Source organism: Crinia signifera, chromosome 1 (genome assembly GCF_055691185.1).
Source record: "Crinia signifera chromosome 1, ASM5569118v1, whole genome shotgun sequence".
Classification (NCBI taxonomy): domain Eukaryota; kingdom Metazoa; phylum Chordata; class Amphibia; order Anura; family Myobatrachidae; genus Crinia; species Crinia signifera.
Genome location: NC_139217.1, coordinates 301,099,160 through 301,124,809, shown reverse-complemented (window position 1 = coordinate 301,124,809; position 25,650 = coordinate 301,099,160). Strand labels below are relative to the sequence as shown.

Sequence of the window (25,650 nt, the reverse complement as noted above, 5' to 3'; positions counted from 1 at the left end):
TGCACCCAAAGGGGGTATGCAATCTGCTGCCCGCTATTCCCGATGGGGGAAATAGCGGTGGCTCCCTATTCAATGCTGTCTTTAGCAATAGCGTTGATGCAGGATCATGGCAGAATGGGCCCGACTTTAGAAGCTGTTGGGCCCGTTCTGCCGATAACGGCCGTGGATTGTCGTGATCCCGGCCGCAGATCGCCAATCCACAGACGTTTTTGCAGCCAAGCCCCCTTTTGCGCCAAGTGGCAGGCGGGACAATGAATCCCGCCTGTCGATCAGATCGCAAATGGGCCAGGATCACGGCTATCAGCGGGGATCGACAGCCGTGATCCTGGATTGCATCCCCCCCCCCCCAAAGTCTGACTTTAGTTATCTCTCCGAAGGATGCAAAAAGAAATCTGCGATAAGTAATGGGAACCTATGGCTGCAAACAATTAAATAGCTCCTATCACAATTGAATTCTGTGCATAGAAATATAGGAAACCTTCTCCTACTGTAGCTCCATAAGTGCATACATAGGTGTGAAATATACATTGTACTGTATTTACTGTAAGTGTGTAGAAGCCATTTTCCATATACCCACCCCATAAGCTAGCAAATCACTTCCTTCTGAAGTGTAGGTTTAATCTAAGCATTATTGATTGACACGATAGGCTGCCGGTAACCAGATACGGTGTTGTCAGCAGTTTTTCACAAGCCAAGTGTCATTGAGAAGTGATCTTAAGAACAGGAAAGGTGTACTCTGCTGAAGTGACAGGCTCTCCCCTGCACCTAAAAGGACTTAATCACTGCCTGTGTCTCACATGCCACACTTCACAGTTAATGAATAACCAGAGCTTGTACTGTAAGCTAGTGTGAGGTAGTAATGGCATGTACTGTATTCAGTCAAAGGGAAGGCGCTTCTATGTTGGAATGTCCTACATTTCTATCAGCTGTTTACTGAAAACTGCCTGAGCCAGAAAGGAAGTCACCTGTGCAGTGTCCACTTCTGGAGATCTGGTGGGTGTTACACAGGAGGTAAATACATTACTTCCCTTCTTGTACTTGGCAGCGTGTGTCATCCTCTCTGTATAGGCCTGGACACTTGTGGCTGTGGGATGCCTCTCTGCTATACTTAGTAGCAGACTAGTGCTGTCTTTCTGTATTTAAGATGTTCATTTGTGGTGTCATCCGGAGTCATGTTGCACCTCCCTGATGAGGCTCAGTTTCTTTCCCATGTCAAGTAAACCTTGTCTCCAGGTAAGAGTGTTTGTCATTTGGAGAAAGATCTTCGCTGAAAAGGATAATTTGTGATGCAGAATGTTGAGTCACACAGCTTTCTATTTGGGTAAATGAATTGGATAACTTAAATGAATATGGGTGGGTTAGTTGCCATAACAGTTATAATATAGACTAAATTGTTGTCAACTATTTTAGACTGTATATACTGTACTTTGCAGCTTTTATATGATCATTTATTGATGCTTTGAGAAGATATGTTTACATACACATGTAGGTCCTCCAAGTTATTGCTCCAAATATGAAATGAGTGTGTTTTTGTACTTGTAGTTTGGATATGAATTTTATTCCCTTTATGTTGAGTGTTAACGTTCGAGACTAGTGCCGTGGTTCCCAAACTGGGTGCTGTGGCACCTGGGGGTCCCTCAAGGCATTTGCATGGGCGTCTCAGGTTGGAGGTCCAGGACCAACTCAGATTACTTATGGTCAATGTAGTAGCTTGCAGTGGACTGTGGGTGCAAAGCTCATTAATTACATACATATGTGTCCTTCTGCATTGAAGCTTGCGACTTTGCAGGTGCGATGGTGGTAATGGTAAAGTCTTGGTTGCAAGTGCACACAGCAGTGTCTCCGCTACAACTTAGAAGGACACATCTGTAGCACACCATGCTGAACGCTGTTGAGTGCATACCTACACATTCTCTCATGAACTGTAAAGTTAAAGGAGACGATTCAATTAATTGCTGGCTTTTCCTATTTGGAGCTATTTCATTATTTCCCGCAGTTAGCCCGCAAATCGCTTTAGACTCGATGATTAAATTGTGGGGGAATTCAATTATTGCCCATGATTAGCCCCTCGGATACATTCAATGTTGATATTGCTGACCGCATTTGGATCTGGAAGGAAAACTCCACATTAAGTGCACCCTCTGGGATAGTCGCAGACTTAAGGCCCCCATCCATTAGTGCGATATGGCCACTTGTTATGGGATTCCCACGCGTTGCTGCGATGGATCACATAAAAAGTGGCCCTATCGCATGTCTACCTGCGATTGTGACGTGATGCACTTTCCTGTGTGTCTCACATCGCAGTCGCGGCTCCTATGGGCTGGCACGAATATTTGTCGCCCCACATAGGCCCTGCTAGGATTGCATGAGATGCATTGTATGCAGAAGCACCACATACAATGTATCTTTCTGCGATCCTGTCCCCGGGAGCCGCCAGATGAGATTGCAGGGTATGGCATGCGTGGTACCGCATGTGATACCTTGCACTAGTGGATGGGGCAGCAATTTAATGCATTTGGGTGCCTAACCTGGGAGCTTAGCTTAATCTGTGTGTAAAAGCCCACAGCTAATCGAATCTGACTCATACTGTAGTTGTAAATCATAGCTACTGCTATGTCATTATACACTTGAGAGACATTTACAAATACAGGGGCTGATTCAAAGGTGACGTTAAAGTATTTTGCCCAATATGCAGCGCTCCAGGTGTATTCCAGTCAGGAACAGTAGTATATGCATGAGTTTTCTTTTGTTATTAGGCATTAACTACAACATAATTGGAGAATAGTGCATCTAATCGCGCTTCCTATGTAAAAGCAGCTCTATGAATTAAGCCTAAAAAAAAAAAAACTGCTTGAACATACTTACGAAGCCTAATCTCTGCCTGAGCAACAGGCATCGTTTGCATTCCACCAATTACAAGGGGTTTACTACGGTTTGTAGTCCTCATCGTCTGTAATTGGCAACTGCCCCTGACCACCCACAAGCAATACAGAATTCCTAGATGTGTATGTGTCTTTATCCCAGTGTGCATGGTCCTGCCCCTACTGTACTCGGACTACACTAGATTGCCCCCCATCTTGCTATATGAGCAGGTTCTGCTTTGTCAGAGTTACACTCTTATGTGGCGGCAACAAGAAATGTAAGTTTATAGAGCTGAGTGGAGTAAGTGTGCCTGTGGTTAGTAGTAGAACACAGAATTTCATCAGTAAGGGGAGTACTATGCCATTGCTAGTGTCTACACAACTACACTGGCTATGCATTTTAGGATGTGCAGTTACGATGATTAGTAGAAACCCAAATGTATGCATCCTTAGATGTGCACACTTTGGATATCCGCTTGTACCATGCACACCATTTTGCTTTGGAGCTCGCACATGTGCTTCACACTACTCCATAGCTTCATTCACAACCCACTCCATAGAAGTCAATGCCTGCCCTCACCTTACCTCACATGTCACTTTCTTCACCAGTTTGTGCCTCAAATGCCTCCTGAATGATCTGACTCCACCTGCACTAGTGTCGCTACGTTACCCGAGCCCTATGTCGGCGGTAGCAGCCCTCCTCATTCAGCAGGTAATAGTTAGACATTTTCCCAGCATTTTGCACTTGCAGAGAAGGGACATTTCCAGGAGAATGGCCACCAAGACATTATTACCCCAGAAACCTGCTCATATTGTATGCAGTAAATTGCACAACCGAATCCGCTGATGTTCATTGCAGCTTACTAAAGAGGAGGGGGTCTGAATGTATGCTGCACATGGGCCCCCTCCTCTCTTAATATGCCAATACCATCTCCCATTTCCCCCCCCCTGGTCTATGCCTCACATGCCTCCTTCTTCCCACTTCTGCCCTACATCCTGTCCTGCTATGCCCCCCCCCCCCCCCCCCCACACACACACACACACACTCTTTGGACTGTAGTGGTGTAACTGAGTGGATGAGAGGAAGAGACAGGACTTTCCATGTGGCAATGTGGGTGTGACCATAGTGAATGTGGCTCTGCTTCTGGCTGACAGACTAAACCGTGCCAGCGAGCGGGGTGCCTGTGCCTGTGAACTCCCTCAGGTTGCAATCCCCAATCCAGTAGCCCTGCCAGTCCATCCCTGAGCCACCACTACTGAGCATATATAAGTATAGGTGAGTCATATATGAATTTAGGGGTAATCTACACTGGCAAATTAAGGTGTAAGGGGTTTAGAGAGGGCGTGTAAGCACAATTGTGGACTTTGCAGTTATATACACATACATCTGTTCTCATATGGGCCTTTTACAGTGATGTGGGTTGAAGATGGGTAGTTGGCCATAGCAGCCAATCAGATTCTTCTTATTTATTTAGCACCTTCTAGATTCAAGATAATAGATAGAATCTCATTGGTTGCTATGGGCAATGTCCCATCTTCAATAGAACTCCCATCTCAGTAAATGTACCCCTAAGCATACAGATGGTGTTCCTGGCTGCAGAGACCCTACAGCTCTGCATACAGGGATATATATACCTTTACCTCCGTGTAGACAACACCGAGCGATTAGAACTGAAATGTATTCACCTCTGCATCTGCCCTACAGTAATTATGAAGCATATTAGGTCATAAGCGTTCCTGTGTTATATAAGTGCTGATAATTGTGTCTCATTGTTCTATATTTCATCTTGGGATAACTTGTTTATTAAAGACACTTGCATAGACTGTGGGCGCCTACACACCTATTACATGGAGAACCAAACAACCTGCCATATGTTTATTAAGAGACCTTATCATTACTGCACTAAGTGTTGTAGCTTATTTTACAGGTCGTAAGATGAAATGATGGAACAATACATATTTTACACAATCAAGGGTGTGTTCAGTTGTTTTTCTTGCAGCATCTTTGTGTGTGTGTGAAATGTACTATACGCCCACTTGATTGTTTCTGTTGACATTTAGTCCTGCCTAGACAGCTCGCAATGAAGTAAGGTGATGTAACCAATTAGTCTGTCATTGCAGTGTTTCTCATATTTGTTGTTAGGCACATTTTGCTGTAGGGTAAAAATTAGAGGGTTATTTTAACAAATATGTGTAAAGCCTCCCAATCGGTTAGGAGTTAGGTTTAGGAATTATCTTCAATGTCAGCTGCCAATGTTCAGTTAGGGTCTTCTGCCCTCTGCTGGAAGAAAATAAAACCACTCACTATTAGGGGGATGCTGTCATTTGGTCTACAGCATGATGGTGGACAGTCTTTAGGTGGACACCATTAGGTCGACATAGGAAAAGGTTGACATGGTTTTAGGTTGAAAGGTCATTAGTTTGACAGGTCATTAGTTCAACAGTTCTAGTTTGACAGTCAAATGGTTGACATGGGTTTTTTACTGTTTTTTGAGCCGACATGTGCCAAAAGGCGGTATTTCATGGCCTACCATCCACTAAGGCGTGGTGGGAGAATAAAATAGTGTGCTGAGCGCAGCGAGGCACCGTGCCCGATGCATTGCGAGCGCAGCGAGCGATGCAAGGGGATGTGGTGCACTTGAAACGGTGTTGACATTCAGGTAAAAAAACTGTGAAATACCCCATGTCTACCTTTTGGCTGTTGACATAGACATTGTCGAACTAACGACCTGTCTACCTGGGAGCATGTCGACCTAGACCCATGTCGACCTAATGGTGTCGACCTAATGACTGTCGACCATCATGCTGTAGACCAAATGATCCCAACCCCTATTAGGTGCAAGGGCAGGGGCTGGCTGGCAACTTTTAGCCTAGGGGGCAAGTCCAGAGCACTGGCCCATAATCAGCCAAGTCACCGTCGGAAGGAATGCTTTTGCGCGCCGTAGGCGCGTTGAAAAATTAGGGGCGTGGCCTATCATAAGGGGCGTTGCCTGTACCATGATTGTATTGTGTACCTGCAGATTGCACATTTTAGCGAACCTTGTAATACCCATTACACATAAAGCCACATGCCGTAATGCCAATTACACATTATGCTGAACACCATGATGCCAGTTACACATTACGCCCAACACTGCGATGCTAATTACTCAATACACCGCACACTGTGATGCTAATTACACATTATGCTGCACACCTTGATGCCCATTACACCCCATACTGTGATGGCAATTACCCAATGCTCCCCACACCGTAATGTCCATTACGCCCCATACCATGATGCCCATTACACCGCACAATGTGATGTCCACAGTGCCAGATATGCCCCCACAGTGCAAGATATTCCGCCACAGTACCAAATACACATATGCCCCCACAGTGCCAGACACAAATGCCGCCACAGTGCCAGATATTCTGCCACAGTGCCAAATACGCATATTCCTCCACAGTGCCAGATATGCCCCCAGAGTGCCAGAGACACATATGCCCCCACAGTGCCAGAGACACATATGCCCCCACAGTGCCAGAGACACATATTCCCCCACAGTGCCAAAGACACATATGCCCCCACAGTGCCAGATATGCCCCCACAGTGCCAGAGACACATATGCCCCCACAGTGCCAGAGACACATATGCCCCCTCAGTGCCAGAGACACATATTCCCCCACAGTGCCAAAGACACATATGCCCCCACAGTGCCAGATATGCCCCCACAGTGCCAGAGACACATATGCCCCCACAGTGCCAGAGACACATATGCCCCCACAGTGCCAAATACACATATTCCCCCACAGTGCCAGACACATATGCCCCCACAGTGCCAGATACACATATGTCCCCACAGTGCCAGATACACATATGTCCCCACAGTGCCAGATACACATATGCCCCCACAGTGCCAGATACACATATGCCCCCACAGTGCCAGATATGCCCCCACAGTGCCAAATACACATATGCCCCACAGTGCCAGATACATATGCCCCCACAGTGCCAGATACACATATGTCCCCACAGTGCCAGATACACATATGCCCCCACAGTGCCAGATACACATATGCCCCCACAGTGCCAGATATGCCCCCACAGTGCCAAATACACATATGCCCCACAGTGCCAGATACACATATGCCCCCACAGTGCCAAATACACATATGCCCCCACAGTGCCAGATACACATATGCCCCCACAGTGCCAAATACACATATGCCCCACTGTGCCAGATACACATATGCCCCCACAGTGCCAAATACATATATGCCCCACAGTGACAGATATGCCCCCCACAGTGCCAGATACACATATGCCCCCGCACAGTGCCAGATATGCCCCCACACAGTGCCAGATATGCCCCCACACAGTGCCAGATATGCCCCCACACAGTGCCAGATATGCCCCCACAGTGACAGAAACACATATGCTGGGGTGAGGGAGGGGGGGGGGGAGAGCGCTTACCCACCCACTGGCTGCGGGCCGTGCTGCGGCTGGATCAGCTTCTCCAGCCCTCCTGCGCTGGCCGCGGCTTCCAGAACACGGCCGCGGCTACAGGAAAATGGCCGCCGGCCTCCTGCACTGGGAACATGTCCTCAGTGCAGGGGGCCGGCGGCCATTTTCCTGTAGCCGCGGCCGTGTTCTGTAAGCCGCGGCCAGTGCAGGAGGGCTGGAGAAGCTGATCCAGCCGCAGCACGGCCCGCAGCCAGTGGGTGGGTAAGCGGCCCGGGGGGCATATGGCACTCTGCCCCCCGGCCCAGCCCGCCCCTGTGCAAGGGTAATGTTATATTGCTTCTGGTTTTTGACTGCTGTGGCAAAATGTATTGCAGCAATGGTTAAAAGTTTAAAAAAATAATGTTTCTCTGCTGCACTTTAAACAGTGACTTTCTATGGATGGACTTCCATGCAGAGTACTGAGAGCCTGGTGAAGTGAAAAAGTTGATGGTAATAATGCAGCAGCCAATCAGCATCTGTTAAGTTACAGGCTGGGTTTGAAAAATGATATATATATTAGAGATGTGCAGATCTGGATTTACCCAGATCTGAAAACGGGATCTTATTGGCTATATGTTGTCATGTTTTTGTTCCAAAACATGTGACCGCTGGATAGCCAATAAGATCCCGTTTTGATATCCAGGTAAATCCAGATCTGCACATCCTATATATAGATATATAATATATATCTGGCACTCAAAAGTATTAATACAATTCTTATACTTCTTATCAGGTGCCCTCCTTCAGCGTCAGTACCCCCAATGCAGATACTAAGAAATAAGTGATACTCCGGGTTACCCATATACTGTAGTGAGGAAAGGTAGTGACTACATAGTGCTGCAGAAAGTGCTTGAATACTTACCAACCCAGGAGTTCTTCCATCACTGGTCTTCTTCCAACTCCTGGATTTGTTGTAAGTATTTAAACACTTTTGGGCCTGATTCGTACCTATTCGCTGGGCTGCATATACTCAGTCTAGTGAACAGGACAGCGCTGCACCGCCGAACAATGTCATATGACATCAGCTACCTGCCCCGAGCAGGCATAGCCACACCTGCGTTCCCAGGGGAACGCCTGGCATTGTCATGTGGACTCCCATAAAACGCTCGCCATTACCCTGCCTCCCTCCCCTGCCTGTATGAATGCCTCGGTGAGTGTGATACTCGCCAAAGGTGTTCGCACAGGGGGTCTGCACATGGCCATATACTCGCATGTGCAAACCTCCCAACATCGAAAATGGGTCCCAATGGGTCTGAATCGGCCCCTTTTGTGTAACACTATGTACTGTGTGTCCTGATGCTATGACTCTGTCCTGAAACACTGTAGTGAATAAAACACTGCTGAGTCCCGGTGGGCTGCCTAACACTTGGGGTGATTCCGGTTGAAACGCAGCGCTGCAAAATTCACAGCAATGCGTGTCATTTTTAGCCCGCACATGCCACCACTCCCCTTCGCACGGTGAATGCCCGCACGGATGCGAATGGATCAACATCCATTTGCAGCCTATGGGGCAACACCCAAATTCAGTGACGTCAGCTGCCCGCCCCTGGCACACGCATCATCAGCATTAGAATGCTCAGTATATTTATGAGAATGCAATAGGGGGGTGGGGGGAGGGGAGTTAGGAGTCTGCACACACTTTTTGTTTGAAAAATCCCCTGTATTTTATTTAGGGGTTGGCCTTTAAATGCTGTTTGTTAGGCAGCGGGTGCTATCCGGGCAATAGGATTGGAGTACAGGTTCAAGAAGAAAAAGAATTGCACTGTGGATGCACACCTGGAGAAAAGAATATTTCAAAAAGAGTAGAAATATTCTATTTTAGTTTTTAAATTTTTTTAACTTTATTGGTTTAGTTCAAGGTAAAAAAAGGGAGATAAACCTGTCGGGATTTTTTAACATATAGAATCCGTATGGTGATCTCCCCTTGTTGCTTGTGATATTTTCAAAAAGAGATTAAAATGCACATACAATTTTGTATGTGCATTTTAATCTCTTTTTGAAAATATCACAAGCAACAAGGGGAGATCACCATACGGATTCTATATGTTAAAAAATCCCGACAGGTTTATCTCCCTTTTTTTACCTTGAACTAAACCAATAAAGTTAAAAATCTTGAAAAACTAAAATAGAATATTTCTACTCTTTTTGAAATATTCTTTTCTCCAGGTGTGCATCCACAGTGCAATTCTTTTTCTTCTTGAACCTGTATTTATGAGAATGCCCATGAAAATGCAAATTCACTTGGGTGTGCATGGACTAGAATAAGGTCCTTGGTGTGTGTGTGTCAGATGAAGCTTGTTTGGAGAATTCTGACTCCCACCTCAGCTAGCTGTCATGGCTCCACACTCAGGCACACATTATGTGGCAAAATGAAACCAACTTTGCCTGGTGTGCCCACTTGCATGAGTGAATATGCATGTCTCATTTTGCAAATGGCATCAATCAATCATAAGAATAGCAAAACCAGACAAAGGGAAACACCTGTATTAATAGATGTTCATCATCATCCTCATCATCCTTCTTCTTATTCATCTTTATTTTCTTCTTTTGTAAGCCTGCACTACAAACTATGGGCCAGATTCTCTAAGCTTCAAAAGTGATACATTGGAGAGTGAACAAGCAGCCAGCCAATCAGCTCCTACCTGCCATGTCACAGACTGTGTTTAAAAAATGTTAGGTAGGAGCTGATTGGTTGGTTGGTTATCTATCTCCATTTTATCACTTTTGAAGCTTAGAGAATCTGGCCCCAAGTGTTAAATATAAAACCTTCATGGAAACCTGTAAGAAAGGTAGGCTTATATTGGCCATTTCTTGTTGGGAGGGTACATTGTGACCTTTGGATAGGTGAAACATGCTGGATTGTAGTTAGGAATGTGTAGAGAACTCCCGCCATATGAGGACGTTTGCATTAGCACGTCACTGCCTAGCAACGTCCTTGTCACTAGCATGTGATTTCTTCCATTTCTATCTAGAATGTGGGTTTAACAGCTTTTGTGGCTGGAGGGTTTGTTTTGCAATTCAAACAAGTGTAACCAGGTAATCACTACTTTTTTTCTTGCTAGATGTTCCTTTTTTCTTTCTTATGCCATTTCTTCATTGGCTGTTAATAAGCCCCTTTTCCATAGTAGAGCTCATTATAATTTAATGATACTTGGTGGTACTGTATATCATGTTTTGGTTCGTCATATACACTATAGCATAAGCCTCATTTATATGATTACAAGACATAGGGGGTTTTTGACATGGACAAAACCATGTGCACTGCAGGTGGGGCAGATATAAAAGGTGCAGAGAGAATTAGATTTGGGTGAGTTATTTTGTTTCTGTGCAGGGAAAATACTGACTGCTTTATTTTTACACTGCAATATAGATCTCAATTTGACGTAAAACCCCACCCAAATCTAATTCTCTCTGCACAAGTAACATCTGCCCCACCTGCAGTGCACATGGTATTGCCCATCTAAGAAGGAATTTGGCAGAAAGAGTGAACCAAAATAACCCCCTATGTCTTGTAATCATATAAATGAGGCTTACGCTATGTGTGTAAGTGACCCTACTCCTGTGGGCACCATTGGGGTTGGCTCGCTAAGCAGCGAAGGTTTGCTGCTTAGCGAGCTTTCTAACACCGCCCGCTGGGCTTGCAAATACCCTCCGCTCCGAACATCCCCACCACTTTGCGAATGGATGTTTTGCATAAACATCCATCGCAGGTTAATGTACGTCGTCAAAATCATTCGATGGTCACCCAACTATCAAATAATTTTTTTCCCCATGCTCGCAAATGTAAGTCACTCTGGGCTGACTTAGACTTGCGGCATCCTTGTCTGAGAACTGGGTGGACGGCTGACATCCTATGACATCAATTGCCTGCCCCCTGGATATTAGGTGCCTGCCTGCGTTTGCATGGGCACACCCAGTGGTTTTGTGGGTACGCCTAGGAAAGGAAGGGCATTCGCCTGCAGCATCCATCCTGCAAACCCCCCCCCCCCCCCATGTGGCACACAGAAGCCCTGCACATGTGAACAGTTCCACGGGCAGCGCTCCTCCTCCGAGTATTGTGTGAGTGTTTGTGTGTGTAAGTAGTGTAATGTGAATTGGTACTAGTATGTGACCATGCTGATTCCTTACGAAGCCATGCCCCTAAATTTCTGTCATGTATCTCTCTCAGCGTGTACTGTCATTATTTTCATTATGGGGCAGCAGTTCCCTTTCTGGCACATTGCACCAAAATGTCTAGTTACAGCACTGGTGCCTCTATACCTGTTCAATATCTGCGCAGGACTGTGTACACATGCTTGTAGTCCTTCCCCACTATATCTCAGCCCTTGGTTCTCAGGGGGTGATTCAGGTTGGCTCAGCAGAAAGCAGTCGTTATCTGTCATAATGAACAGGCAGCCATCTCCTCTAACCTTGAGGTAGATTCTACCTAGAAAGCCACCGCCCCCGAGTCGAAACTGATTTTTATTAGGGACACTATCTGCCAAAAAGGGAGCTGGCGCTGACTAGAGATGCTGGGCTGTACGTTTAACCACACAGGAATTGGTTTAATACATGCAAAGTTGCAGGTGAAACACAGCAAAACATGGCGTGAGAGTCTCTAGAGCAATTTGTACTTCCACTATTGAGTTGAATTATTATTATTATTATTATTATTATTGCATATATTTAGCACTATTGCTAAGGTCCCTAAAATAATCTCAGGGCCTGCTTCTGCCAATTCTTCCCTCGCAGGAAAAGCCAATGCAGCCTCAGCAGGAGGGAGGGGTGCGGATATCACTCAGTACCTGAATAGTGTACTCCAGAAAAAAACCTGCTGATTAAACTGAAGTCACAATAAATTATTATTTATGTATATAGTGGGAGCTTACTCTGAAGCGTTTTATAGTAGGGATAGAATAAATGCATAAAACAAGATGGGTGTGATGAGGAGATTTATTAAGCTTCGTGTGTGTGTGTGTGTGTGTGTGTGTGTGGGGGGGGGGGGGGGGGGGGGGGGGGTTGTGAAGAACCCTCTTACCTGCAGAGTGCATGTGCGCAGCATCAGTTAATTGGAGAGAGGTCTGGTGGCATGCCTAGCAACCCCGGTGTGCTGGTTGTGCCCCCCCCAACTTGACTGAAAATGGGCGGTTTGGCCAATATCCAAGTAAGACATAAAGGGCCCACCAGGTGAATTCAGAGGTAGGGGGCCCATGTTTGGTGGTGTGATCAGCCAATACATTGGTTTGCCTAACCCAGTGGTTCCAAACTTTTTTGAATAGTATTGACTAGACTGAGTATCAGAATATTTTTCATGGCACAAAGTTTGTTACTGAAAATTTCAGAAAATAATTAAATAATTATTATTAAATAAATTGTGCTTATATGTCATCCTTACGTCCAGTTATGTGGTTGAAGGACAGGATACACTTCTGTTTATCCACATAGTTTATAATTAGAAGCCACAAGCACTGACTTTGCCTATTACAGTACATTGACCATAAATAATTTTAAATTTGTTCTGGACCACCAACCTGAGGCACCCCTGCAAGTACTCCGAGGCCCCCCAGAGAGCCACGGCATACAGTTTGGGAATCACTGGCTGATCCATTAGAACATGCACGGTCGTGGCCCCTTGATAGATAGATATATAGATATTAAATTGTGCTGATGCATGTATTGTAGTGTACCAGATTAGTAACCGCAATTCCCTGTAGAAAATACACAATAGTCCTGTGCAGTATAAAGCAACCTATGTATAATTCAAGTTTATATTCTGGAACTGATCCCTTAAAGTGGAGGATTGACTCCCATGCCTGGGGCCCACCGCAGTGCCGTCTTTCCCATTGGGCACGATGGGCAGTTGCCTGGGGGCCCTAGGACCTAGGGGCCCCCGGCCCAGCCCAATGGGAAAGATGGTGGCTGGGGTCCGGGAATCCGCTCACCCTCGCTGGGGGATCCGGGCAGGGGGATCAGGGCGGTGGCGGTAGCTAGAAGCCTGATTCGGCGAAGCTCTATTTGCCGGCGGGGCGGGAAGCGCTGTTGCATTTGAATAGACTGGCCGGACGCTGATTGGCTGAATTCAGAAAATCAGCATCCGGCCAGTCTTTGAAAAGGCAACAGCGCTTCCCACCCCGCCGGCAAATAGCGCTTCACCTCCTAGCTAGCAGTGAATTTAATTTCGGGGGTCCGTGTGCCGGGGTTCTGATCACCCTCACTGGGTGATCCGGCAGGGGGATCAGGGCATCGGTGGCGGTAGCTAGGAGCCCGAATCGGCGAAGCGCTATTTGCCGGCAGGGGGGGCGAGAAGTGCTGCTGCATTTAAAATGACTGGCTGAATGCTGATTGGCTGAATTCAGCCAATCAGCATCCGGCCAGTCTTTTCAAATTCAACAGCGCTTCCCGCCCCCGCCGACAAATAGTGCTTCGCCGCTTCGGGCTCCTAGCTACCGCCACCGCCGCCCTGATCCCCTTCCCCAGCGAGGATGGTCGGATCCCCGCCACCCGGCCACCATCTTTCCCATTAGCGCTATTTGCCGGTGGGGCGGGAAGCGCTGCTGCATTTGAAAAGACTGGCCGAACGCTGATTGGCTGAATTCAGCCAATCAGCGTCTGGCCAGTCTTTTCAAATGCAACAGCGCTTCCCACCCCGCCAGTTAATAGCGCTTTGCCACTTCAGGGCAGGCTCCTAGCTACCGCCGCTGCCCTGATCCCGCTGCCCGGATCCCCCAGCGAAGATGATCGGATCCCCGGCCGCCGGAAGCCGACTGGCTGCCGCACGGAGCCAGAGAGGTGAGGGTTGGGGAGGTTGGGCTGTGGGCTCCTGGGCAAACTAATTTGGGGGGGGGGTCCAGTGAACTAGGTTGCCCAGTGGCCCTTCCTAATGTTAAGACGGCCCTGGCCCACCGAGGGTTTTCCCTGCACCCGCTGTGGGCCAGTCCGGCCCAGCCCCTGGCTCATTATTATTGCCATTTCCCATGCCCTCTTCCCCGACTTCCGTAAAAAAATGTGAGCTTTCCAACCCATATTAAATTTAAGAGAGGGCTGCATTTTCCTTGTGTTTGATGAAAAGTGTTTTATCACAAAATTTAAATTAATTTGTGTTGTAAAACCATCATATATATTTTGAGATATGAGAGTATCCACAAGTGGTCGTTAACTACTTTTTTGTAATTGTTACATTTATTTTATGTTTAGTCTCCCTTTACTTTTAATTTACTTTATTGAAAGCAATGTTAATGTGTTTTTGTTTCATTTTAATATAGAAAACTTTTACAGAATACTTTAGTTACATTTTATATTCTAAATTGATTGCACTATTCTATAAATATTTAAGTTGAATGTATCCATAAAAAAGTGCTATATTATTGTATGACTTGCAACTAATTCACATATAAGAGCTATTAAACTGAGTAGAAATGCATGAAAGCTAGTGCACATTTGTATATTTCCACAATGGCAATGCTTTGGTACTGTAGAAAAATAATTGAGCATGCTCCTTCCCAACATTTTGGGGGATATGGTCATTATGTTGACATGCAGAAAGGTCGACATGGGTGTAGGTTGACATGTCAGGTGGACACAAGCATTAGGTCGACATGGGCAAGGTTGACAGTCAAAAGGTCAACATGAGTTTTTTTTGTGCTGATAGGCGGTATTCATGCCCTACCATTCTCTAGGGCATGGTGGGAGAATGAAATAGTGTGCCTGAAGCATGGTCAGTGCAGAGAGCCATGCGAGGGGACGCAGTGCTACATTCCAGTGTCTGTGTCGACATTCGGGTAAAAAAAAGGTGAAATCTCCATGTCAACCTTTTGACTGCCGACCTTGCCCATGTCGGCCTATTGCTTGTGTCGACCTAATGACATGTCGACCTACACCCATGTCAATCTTTCTGCATGTCGACCAAACTGCTGTAGACCTAATGATCCATACCCCATTATGTTGTGAATAGCACCATCGACTTTCTTAGATGCTCTACTTTAAATATACTTTTTTGCCTATTTATTAACATATGAGAAGTGGATAGTGGATATTAAATGCACAATTTGTAAAGTGACGCTCTGATATTTTGACCTTGTCTGCACTTCTGACCACAAAAATAATGGAGGTATGCTAGAGGGAGCTGCAATAACATTTAGCCAGTCACTGCTTGCTCTGCATGTGCCCTGGAGACAATAAATCTCCCACATTAGCATGCAGGTATGGCAGCGGCATGTAATGACAAAGCAGCAGGGAGCGTTACTGTATGGTCCCTTTGTAGGATTCCGATGTAGGGGGGGATTCTAGATTCTTCCAGGTACTTCTGGATTCCATGTGTACATACTTTGTTACTACTTGTTTATAACCCATGTGTTCTGTCATTGATTATGATTAACATTGCTCAAGTACAAGTCCTCGTACAGTCAGGTTCTTGTTATTCTGAGTCACCCACCATATAATTACATATGATCACATACGTTTTGTCATGTTTTGACTTGACATTAGGTAAATGTGTTATGTTTGGGGTTTATGTTTCTTGTGGGTGAGAAGTAGTTGGATTGACATTACATGTGTCCCATCAGAGGTCTGATTTAATCTTAAATACAGGTTAAGCAGGAGGAGATAAAACCTATTATATAGCCTGTGGCTAATTGATGGCCTGGACCTAATCAGTTGACATCCGAATTGACCTGATGCGGTCCCATGCGCATCAGGTCGGAGGTTGGACATGCTACACATAAGATAAATTGGATGTGCAGACATCGAATGTATCACATCCAATTTCCATTAAACTCCCCTTGCAGCTCTCTTGGAGTCCTTTTACATGTGATAAATAGCATGTAGGTAGAAAATGGCACATCAATTGCCAAATCGTATGTAGCCCTCCTGGGAAGCTGCTAGAAAAGTTCAAGGGAAGTCTGGTCGGACTTGTGCCTAAGACAAGTCAGGCAAGTGTATGGGGGCCTTAACACTTGTCTCATTGTTGCTAAGCACTCACTTGTTTCACTATCCACATGGTGTCACTGTGTAACAAAAGCTTGGAGCCAGGAGGCTGACATAGATGTAGCATGCTTGAAGTGCAGAGATAAAAACCAAGTACGTATAAATATATGATACATGTGTGTAAAGCTTGTCATTCAGATTTAACCATTGCTGGTCTGTCAGGAGAGTGGATACACGGACTCTGGTGTTGACATGTTGTTACACAACTGCTTGTCACTTCCTACTGGAGTGGAATCCTTTTGATACATTTCCTCAGACGCTGCAATTCCCATGTGAACCTTGATTTTCATGGTTCTACCCAATTTTTAAATACTTATACTCCAGAGTCCAGCAACAATGCTTCAGAAATTGCGGGGAAAATGGCAGCTGCGCCCCTCTTTCCGACAATCCTGTGCAATGGAGCCTGAGCGCTCTTGTTCTCAGACTCCACTATGCTGCTCGTGTGGAAATTGCCAGGAATAATGGTTGCTGTGCCATGTTCCTGGCGATCTGCGCATGCACAGTAAGTTCTAGTGCTCTGGTACTCAGACCACACTGCTCTGTGCTACTCCCAGCAGAGAGGAGGGGGTCCGGCTGGAGGAGCCTGCACATGCGCCTCCTCCTTTCTTAAAACGCCCCATGATTGCACTATTTACCATATATATCGGTGATGTATTTTATCTGTATAGTGTGTATTTGACACATGTTGTCTCTCTTTGTTTTCAATAATGTATTCTATAGTTTTGTCATATGCTCAATAGAAACTTTTTTTAAATAATAATATTTGTCAAATAACTAATCTATTCTTTATTTTTATTTTTTTCCAGGCATATATATTTGGACCTAATGAATAACTGTTTTACCATTTACCAACCCAACAGCGAACTCTGATATGGAGCACACTGAAAATGTGAATGGGCATTTATATGGTACAGTAATACATCTTGTTTCCTTTTGACATGAATACATATTTCTTTCTTTTGTCTTATTAGTATTAATTTATTTAATAGGTTATCTATATAATGCATACATGTTCTCTCTCTCTCTCTCTCTCTCTCTCTCTCTCTCTCTCTCTCTCTATATATATCTATATATATATATATATATATATATATATATATGGTGTAGAGGTGCGCTATACTGTATTTCACCAGAATACATACACTTGTTAAAAGATATATATAATATATTTATTCAAAACAGTGATAAAAAAATATACATAAAATACATTTGATTAAAACAGTATACAGAGGTTCTCCAATAGGTGCTTTTCATATAGAAGTATTGATCCCTGATTCGACAGTAGATGTATATAGGTCTAGAGAAAACCCTACACGTTTTGTCTCTTAGGGATTTCTTCAGGGGTAACACACCAGGATCCATTTATAACTGTTTTCAGATGGGCAAATATGATGCGTAGAACACTCTCAGGTGTATAAATGAAGGTATAGCCTGAAGTTATTATTCATATATTGCCGTAAAACTTCATTTCCGGTTAAAAAGGCAGAAATAGCAAACCTAATCAAACAACTCTCCAGCTGGTATCCTCCCAGGTTCTGCTGTATTTCTGATACTCTCATTCAGGGAGAAAATGCTCTGTTCCCAGACTTCCCTGGTAATGTATCATACTTGCTCAACCGCCGTGACCCTTTTCCGTTCTCGGTCAGCTCGACCGAGAATATGCAGGTGGGATTCAATGTCCCGCCTACAGTGGGACAAGAAGGGGGCATGGCCGCGAGTAGCGGCTGGGCAGAGGCGATCTGCAGCCGGCAGCTCGTCACTTCCCGGCCGTTCTCGGCAGAACAAGCCCGACAGCTTGTGATGTCAGGCTCGTTCTGCCGAGAAACCCTGCTCAATGCTGTCGGGGAAGACAGCATTGAAAAGGGCCCGACGGCCATCTTGAAGGTCGCCGAGATGGTCGGCGGCGATTGAATACCCCCCTTAATATTCATTACTAAAATGAACTTGCTGATTCTGAATTTCACGACGAGTAAGGCCTCAGGAACAATGGCTAAATCAGGTGCAGCCAGACTCCATAGCTCATGTGCGGTTGTGGAGCTTTAAGAAGACCACAGTTACTTGTACAAACACACAGAATAAATGTTTGAAATGTGTGTGGCTTAAAGTTTCTACGGGTAGAGACAGCGCCAAACAATTCAAATATAAAAATACTTAATAAATGATTTCTTCTTGTAAGAATGACATTTCTTTCCTCCCCTGTCAGTCGGGAATGTTCTGTGCTTAATTCTTACTCAAACATTGAACTTTCCACACTGCACAGTGCATCATTCACTAGATAAAGACAAGCCATAGCGCAGGCAGCACCTTGTTTGACAGGGAATCTTCTAGGCTTTCAGTTTGGATTTTGTCAGATCTACTTATGTTTGAGTTCTCGTACAGTGAGCAGACTGGAAGTCTGGGACATGGGGCTTAGGAGCCTTAGTCTACATTTTTAGGAAGGTAGGACTCTGCTTAAAGTCAGCCACCTGAATCAAAGGAAGAACATTTCAGAGGAAGAATTCAGTTCTACTATACAGGCTCTCTTTTTCTTTGACATTGGACTACTTAAATTAGTGCCTCTGCATTTATTGTTTGAATATATGATATCTCACTGTACAATGAACCAATAGATGAATGCATAGTAAGTATAAGGTTGTACATGCTGATATGTCATTGCAGATACTATGGACATGATTCTCCGGTCTGTAAAATTGGCATTTCTGGGTACTTTCTGAACACACGCAAGAAATCTGTTTCATGGACGTCGCATGGGCGTGTAGGCAGCCTTACAAGCTATTTTGAGGATGAGGAAGGGATGCCTGTTTTTTGTTCAATTGCTTGCAACAGGTTCACTATATAAAATGAAGGATGAAGGGATGTTTACGCTGGAGAAGAGACATTTAAGGGAAGACATGCGTAACCTGTACAAATATATCAGAGGCAATATTCTGAACTATCAGGCAACCTCTTTGCTTTGAGGGCAGAGACTAGGACACGTGGGCATGCATTCAGACTAGAGGAGAGAAGATGTTGTACCCTTAAAAGGAAAGGCTTTTTCATGGTCAGGGCAATAAGGATATGGAACTCTCTTCCAGTAGAGGTGGTGATGGCAGACATATTGAACAAATTTAAAATAAGGTTGGACAAGCATTTATTGGGAAAAAAAACATGGACGGAAGTCTTTTTTCAACCTCAACTACTATGTTACTATCATGTCGACATTGACTATGTCAACATTCATCATTTTGATAGCGAACGTGACATATCCACATTCAGCATGTAAGCACTAATGAAATGCACTAATGAAATTATGAGATGGTCAGTATCAGTGTCGGCTCCAGAGGGACAGCTGCAGCACAGTCCAAATTTGAAATAGGGAAGCCACACCAACTACCATTCCAACCGCTGCCATATATTGCTGTATGGTGTGGCTCTCCTATTTGAATTTTGAACCGTGCTAGAGGGGCTACTGGACAGAATGCCAACAGTGAATCACCGCTGCTATCAAGGATATCCCCCTCAGCATTTCATTCCCATTGTCTTTTGTAGCACAATACTACTTCATGCAAATCAAGAGTTTCCTATGTTAGGCTGTCACAAAAATTAATATGTAGCACAGGTGGGTTGAAGACTGACTGGCACAACATTATCTATGCCTGAAAATGGTGTAAAAAATCTAAACCAAACGAGAGCAAAGAGAAATGAAACTCGCATTGCTCTTTTTATTATTCAAATTAAAGTCAGTGAGTAAGCCGCTCTTCAAACTCCAGTGATTTTCCAGCAGCACCAAGCACTGTGAGAAAATAAGCAGGCACGCCTATATAAATGATCACCTGTCTCTTGTTATTTACTGTATAGAAATGTATCACTATTGTGTAAGCTGTGCTACACCTGTAAGGCTTGTGCCCATGTTGTTCTCACTGTGCAGATACATACCTAATTATTACATTGCTGTTTAGTTTACCAAGAATTTCATTGTTGAGCAAGCAGATGACCTTGTTGGCAGTAGTGTATTTACCACTAGACATGTGAGGCACTTGCCTGGGGTGCCAATTTCTTGAGGCCACTTTGATGGGCCGAAGGCATCGGGACCGGCCCCAACATGAAGGTGAATGAAGGATGCAGTGATGTGATGGGGGGAGCCCAATAATGTTATACTAGGGGGGACCTGATACCGAAGTTATCCGCTGTGTGAAAGAAAAGGAAAGTGTAATGCAACACTCAAAAAACTATGCTACAAATAATAAATTACACTTTTTATGAACTATTAGCTACAATTTTCTCTTATAAAATATGTCTCCTGCTCACCTCATCCCCGTTCGGCAGCAGGAATCTTAAGTGTGCAGTGGGCAGAAGGGACTTGCCCTGGACATGGGTTGTCCAAAACCCCGTTTTTGTCATGGAGAAGCTGGCTACCCCAGGTGACAGTGCAGGGTCCTACGCTGTGACAGGAGCCAGCTTCTGCATGTACTGTATTGTTTCAGTGCAGCACCCAGCTCCGGTACCTGAGCAGGAGCTGGCAATTTGGTATCGCCCCTTCAGGTAACACCCGCGTGATGCCCACACACCTGTAATGATGCCACTGCTTTTTGGAAACAATATTTAACAGTTAAGTGATTGAAATAACCTAATTCAGCAGTGTGAAAAATGTGGCCCCTTATATATCGAGTATTTCTACTCAATTGCACACCACTTCCTTATTAAAGTGATTTACATGCAAGGGCCCTGAAACCTTCTTTCAAATTGGAAGTTGGCTGTCTGTCAGTGTGATCTGTTCAGAAATCATGCCAGCCTTGGCTAGGGGGATACCTGTTATAGAATGTGGCTTGTGTTCGTTCTTGTAGGAGTGATGTATGAAAAGAAAGCAATGCATTATCGTTCACAAGGAACAGACCACATGCCATCTGTGTGTATGGGAGAAGAATGTAACATGTCTGAACAATACTGTTTACACTTCTAGCAGTCAAGGCTTTAATTAATTGTCAGGATTATTTACCAAGGTCTGTCATCGGCCCACTGTAACAACTGCACAGCACGCAAACGGTGCCAGCTCTGGCTGCTGTTAAAATGAAAAGTACAAGAAACCTTATAATGCTGCACTTCATTATTGTCTTGGCCATGTAAATCTGGATTTTATGCGAATGACAAAGACCAAAACAAGAGCAATTGTCTCTTAGCGGATTGGCCAATTAGGGTAGCGGAGACAGGTGTGCTGGGATAGACCAGCTCTGGAACCTAGAAACAAAGTATTTGATGGCAGATCAGAACCATTGGGCCCATCTATTCTGCCCCTTAACCATATTGTTACCTCAAACCCTATTTGAACCCTTTTTTCTTTGTAAGGATATCCTTATGTCTATACAATGCATGTTTACATTGCTCTACTATCACAGGGCACATTTTGTTTGCAAATTGACAAAACCATGATCATTGAAAGTGGGGCACATATAACGTGCTGAGAGAGAGAGAGAGTTAGATTTGGGTGAGTTAATGTGTTTCTGTGCAGGGTAATTACTGTCCACTATCCAGTCATTTTTCCTCAAATTTCCCCTGAAACTCCCCCCGTGCGTGTTCTTGTATTCGAATACGTCTCTATGTGGCTATGCTGAAACTGATGCAAGGCATGCTGGGATGTGTAGTTCATCAACATCTGGAGGGCCGGTGTTGCCCAGCTGTGCACTAGGGCATGGTGGGAGAATAAAATAGTGTTCCGAGCGTAGCAAGGCACCGTGCCTGAAGCATAACGAGCGAAGCGAGGGGCTGCGGTTCAACTTCAACTGTCTCCATGTCGACTGTGTCGACATTCGGGTCAAAAACCAGTGAAAACTCATGTCGACCTAATGACTGTCGACCTTGGCCCATGTCTACCTTCCTGGGTCTACCTAATGACTGTAGACCTAAGTCTGGTCTGACAGATGTAACGATTCCATATACAGTGGTATTATTATTTCTGCTGCTGATTCCTCCCCTATAGCCCAGGAACACATTGGGTGAGCTAATGAGTGATATCAGTCATTATTTCACCAAGTGTTTATGCTCTGTTTGCTAGGTGTGTGCATGCATGCACAGACGGGGTGGCGAATCAATAACGAGGGCCATGCTACAAAATGCACCACGGCTCTACCCCACCAGCATTGGCAAGTGTGTATGCCAGCACCCAGGCTGCTGAGAACAACTGGCATTGTATAGTGTGCAGGGACCTTATGCAACCAAGCATTTGACTGCCCTTCCTCATTGCTTTGCTACATTGCCTGCCTTTAAGTCGCTAGAAATAGTTAGTAGTTTCCAGCAGAGTGCCATTGATACTATATTTAGCCTTTAAGTTTTTAATACCCATTCCTCTAATCCAGCGGTTCCCAACTTTTTTTTCTATCCCGTACCCCTTGATGAAACTTTCATTTATGAGTACCCCCTCCTCTTAATTTGAAATATCCTCAGTACTTTTGAGTGGGAGTGGAAGTGGGCCTTATATTAAGGAGTAGTGAGCGGTCAGGATTCGGGTCTCTCTGTGTCTGACCGCTGGCAATAGATTGTAAACTGCTATAAATACCCAGTCTGTTGTATCAATGTTTCCTATTGTAAAGCACAATAGAATTTGCTGCGCTACATAAGATATTACCTAGACCAGTGGTTCCCCACCTCGGTCCTCAAATTCCCCCATTAGTTCATGTTTTTCAGGTCACCCCACAGGTGCACTCCTTATTCACTGACACATTTTAAAGATCAACAGTTGGAGTTACTGTAATAAATTCACTTGTGATTCTGTGTGGAGACCTGGAAAATGTGAACTGTTGGGGGTACTAGAAGACTGAGGTTGGGAACCACTTGTTCAAATCATCAATCATTGTTTTATCTTGCCTCGATTTTCGAGTATAGATAATAAGTTTGCAGGGTTGCGGCGAGGCACCGTGCCTAAAGCATGGCAGCAGATGCGGGACACTTATACAGTGTCATTGTTGGCAGATTTCGACATAGACAGCTAAGAAAAACTCATGTATTTGCGATAAGAGCTGTCCTTTGCGAAGCAGCCGGCGGGGGGTGGGGGGTGGGGGTGGGGGGGTGTGAGTGGATCTCCATGGCTCTCCCCCCTCCTGCTGTGCTCGGCAGCCTCCTACTCACACAGCTGCAGGGACTGCTGGGCTCTGTCTCCTCCTTCTGGAACCCGGAAGAGGTGCAGGGAGGAGGAGGTTGGGGGTTGGTTCGGAGGATGCAAAAAGAAGCCTATAGACTTCTATGGGGCTACGCCAACTAGAGCTGGCATAACACACACACACACCCCCGGCGGCAAAGCCCTCATAGTGTATTTGAAACTGCGGTAAAAAGCCGATAACTGGGTTCAGTTTAGTACATCCTGCCCATCTCTGTTTAGTTCTTTTTATACTGTGCAGAGTCATAAGTTCATCCCAATCGCCTGGAGGCAAGATGGAGTTTGGTGCCCTCTTCCTTAATCAAGGAAAACAAATATTGTGTGTGTCCTGCAGCCCACAGAGCATTTGACAAGGCTCCAGTTATGATGTGTGAGAATGGTCAGTGGTACAGACTTGCAAGCATTCTAAATCAGCGATCAACAGGGAGTCCCATCCAACAGTCTAGCAGCAGTGTAGGGGCGCACCGTCTTTTGTTGCAGCACAGGCTGAGTGATGCAAGGCAGGAGTCACCCTGTGTCCTATTGCAGGTGTTAGCAGGACTCCTGGGATAGAGCAAATTAATTATGGGTGTGCTCCACAAAACAGCTTCTGCTGTACATGCAGGTGCCCCTTCAGAAACTGGTACTGAGCTAGTACCAACACTTGCTTCAATTAACATAGAGATTTTCAATACATGAATATTCATTAAAACTAGCGCTATACCCAGTGGCGTAACAATGGTGCTGCAGACCCTGGGGTGGCTTGGGGGAGCCAGCACCAGCAGGGTCTGCGGGGAATGCCAAAAATTCAAGAAAAATGTGGTGCCCATGAGTGAGGCTGCTGCATGTGTAACAATGCGCCTGACTCCTGTTACTGCCGCCGCTGGAGGCAGGGCTGCTGAAGGGGAAGGAAAAGGAGCAGCAGAGAGGCATCAGGGGAACAGCAGCAGCAGAGAAGGAGGAGAGAGCCCAGAGGAAAGTCCAGCACACCACAGGTCTGCTGCTCAGTAGCAATTGTACCCCTATGCAACAAAGGCAGTCTGCTACTGATCAACAGGGGTATAGCTACCCGCCAACAGTTTTACCCAAAGAACCCACGCCTACTTGCCCACCCTGCACATGAAGTGACCATGATCTACGTGTCCCTAGCGCGGCATCCCCCACCCCGTTTCCCTCATTCTCTAGCTGCTGCCCGCGCAGATGGAAGCAGTCCCACCTTCCCTGAGAGCATTGGCAGCATAACTGATCCTGATGCGGTGAGTTGCAACTCCTCATATACTCCTGCATGTGCCCTGCTAATTTTTTCTTAGTGTTCCCAATTTCAGCCTGAGTCTCAGTGAGGCACAAGCAATAATAGAAGATTTTATATTTATATTTCATATAAATATGTTACGTGTCGAGTACCTTGATAACGTGGAGTGCTAATGTTTCTATTGGACAAATATATAAAAATATGTGGAGTTTTCATGTAGTGGATATATAATATTGATAGCGCAAACCCAATTAGCGTAAAAAATAACATTTAGATATAATCGCAATCCCATTGAAATTTGACTGACAGGAAGCCGGGGCGTGTGGGAGTGTGAGAAAAATGCAGGCATGCCCAAGCGTTTTCAGGAAGGGTGTGTGGCGTATAATGTATGGTGCATTATGGTGTGTGGCGTATAGTGTGACATGCATTACTACAGTATGTGGAAGGGGCATTATGGGGAGTGCCAGAAACTATTTTGGCAGGGGGGGTGCAAAAATCATAGTTACGCCACTGGCCATACCTTTAAATATAAAATGTTTATTTCCTCAAAAGTCACATGCAGAAAATCCTTTATTATGCGTTTACTTTATAGTAGAGAGACCAAGCACACTTCTGTCAGTGTCAGGACTTGCCTTTCTCAGCAGCCTTGAAGGCCTCTGTTTTAACATGCAGCATCTGAGAGCAGTATTATTATTGCAGATCAAGTGGAGTCTTTTTCTCCCACACTACTCATCCTGCTAAGGAGTGTGCTCTGATGTGTGTCTGCATTCTGCCTAGTGAAAAGTGGCCCTGGATTTGCTCGTGATTTCATGGCTTTCAGCAATGAGGGCTTAAGAAAAAAGTAGGGGTGTGTATGTCAGGTTGTAAAAGGGTTTATTTTAGAGGTGTAAGCCAGTCTAGTACAGCGCACTTCAAAATAGGATGGCTCCAGTCTGCAGCGGAGGCTAAGCTTAGAAATACTTTAAATGCTTTGGGGAATTTTCAG

General features: G+C 45.2%; 1 protein-coding gene across 2 annotated transcripts in view; it reads left to right on the top strand.

The window, feature by feature from the left end:
* KANK1 (KN motif and ankyrin repeat domains 1) overlaps positions 1–25,650 on the top strand; it is a 209,405-nt gene that overhangs the window by 112,866 nt on the left and 70,889 nt on the right. The window contains exons 2-3 of one of the 2 annotated variants that reach the window (XM_083186039.1): positions 8,081–8,260; positions 17,115–17,216. In XM_083186039.1, coding sequence (XP_083042165.1) covers positions 17,180–17,216 — 37 coding nt within the window. In that variant the 5' untranslated portion in view covers positions 8,081–8,260; positions 17,115–17,179. The remainder of the gene's footprint in view (positions 1–8,080; positions 8,261–17,114; positions 17,217–25,650) is intronic. The other variant, XM_083186038.1, reaches the window with a different exon arrangement.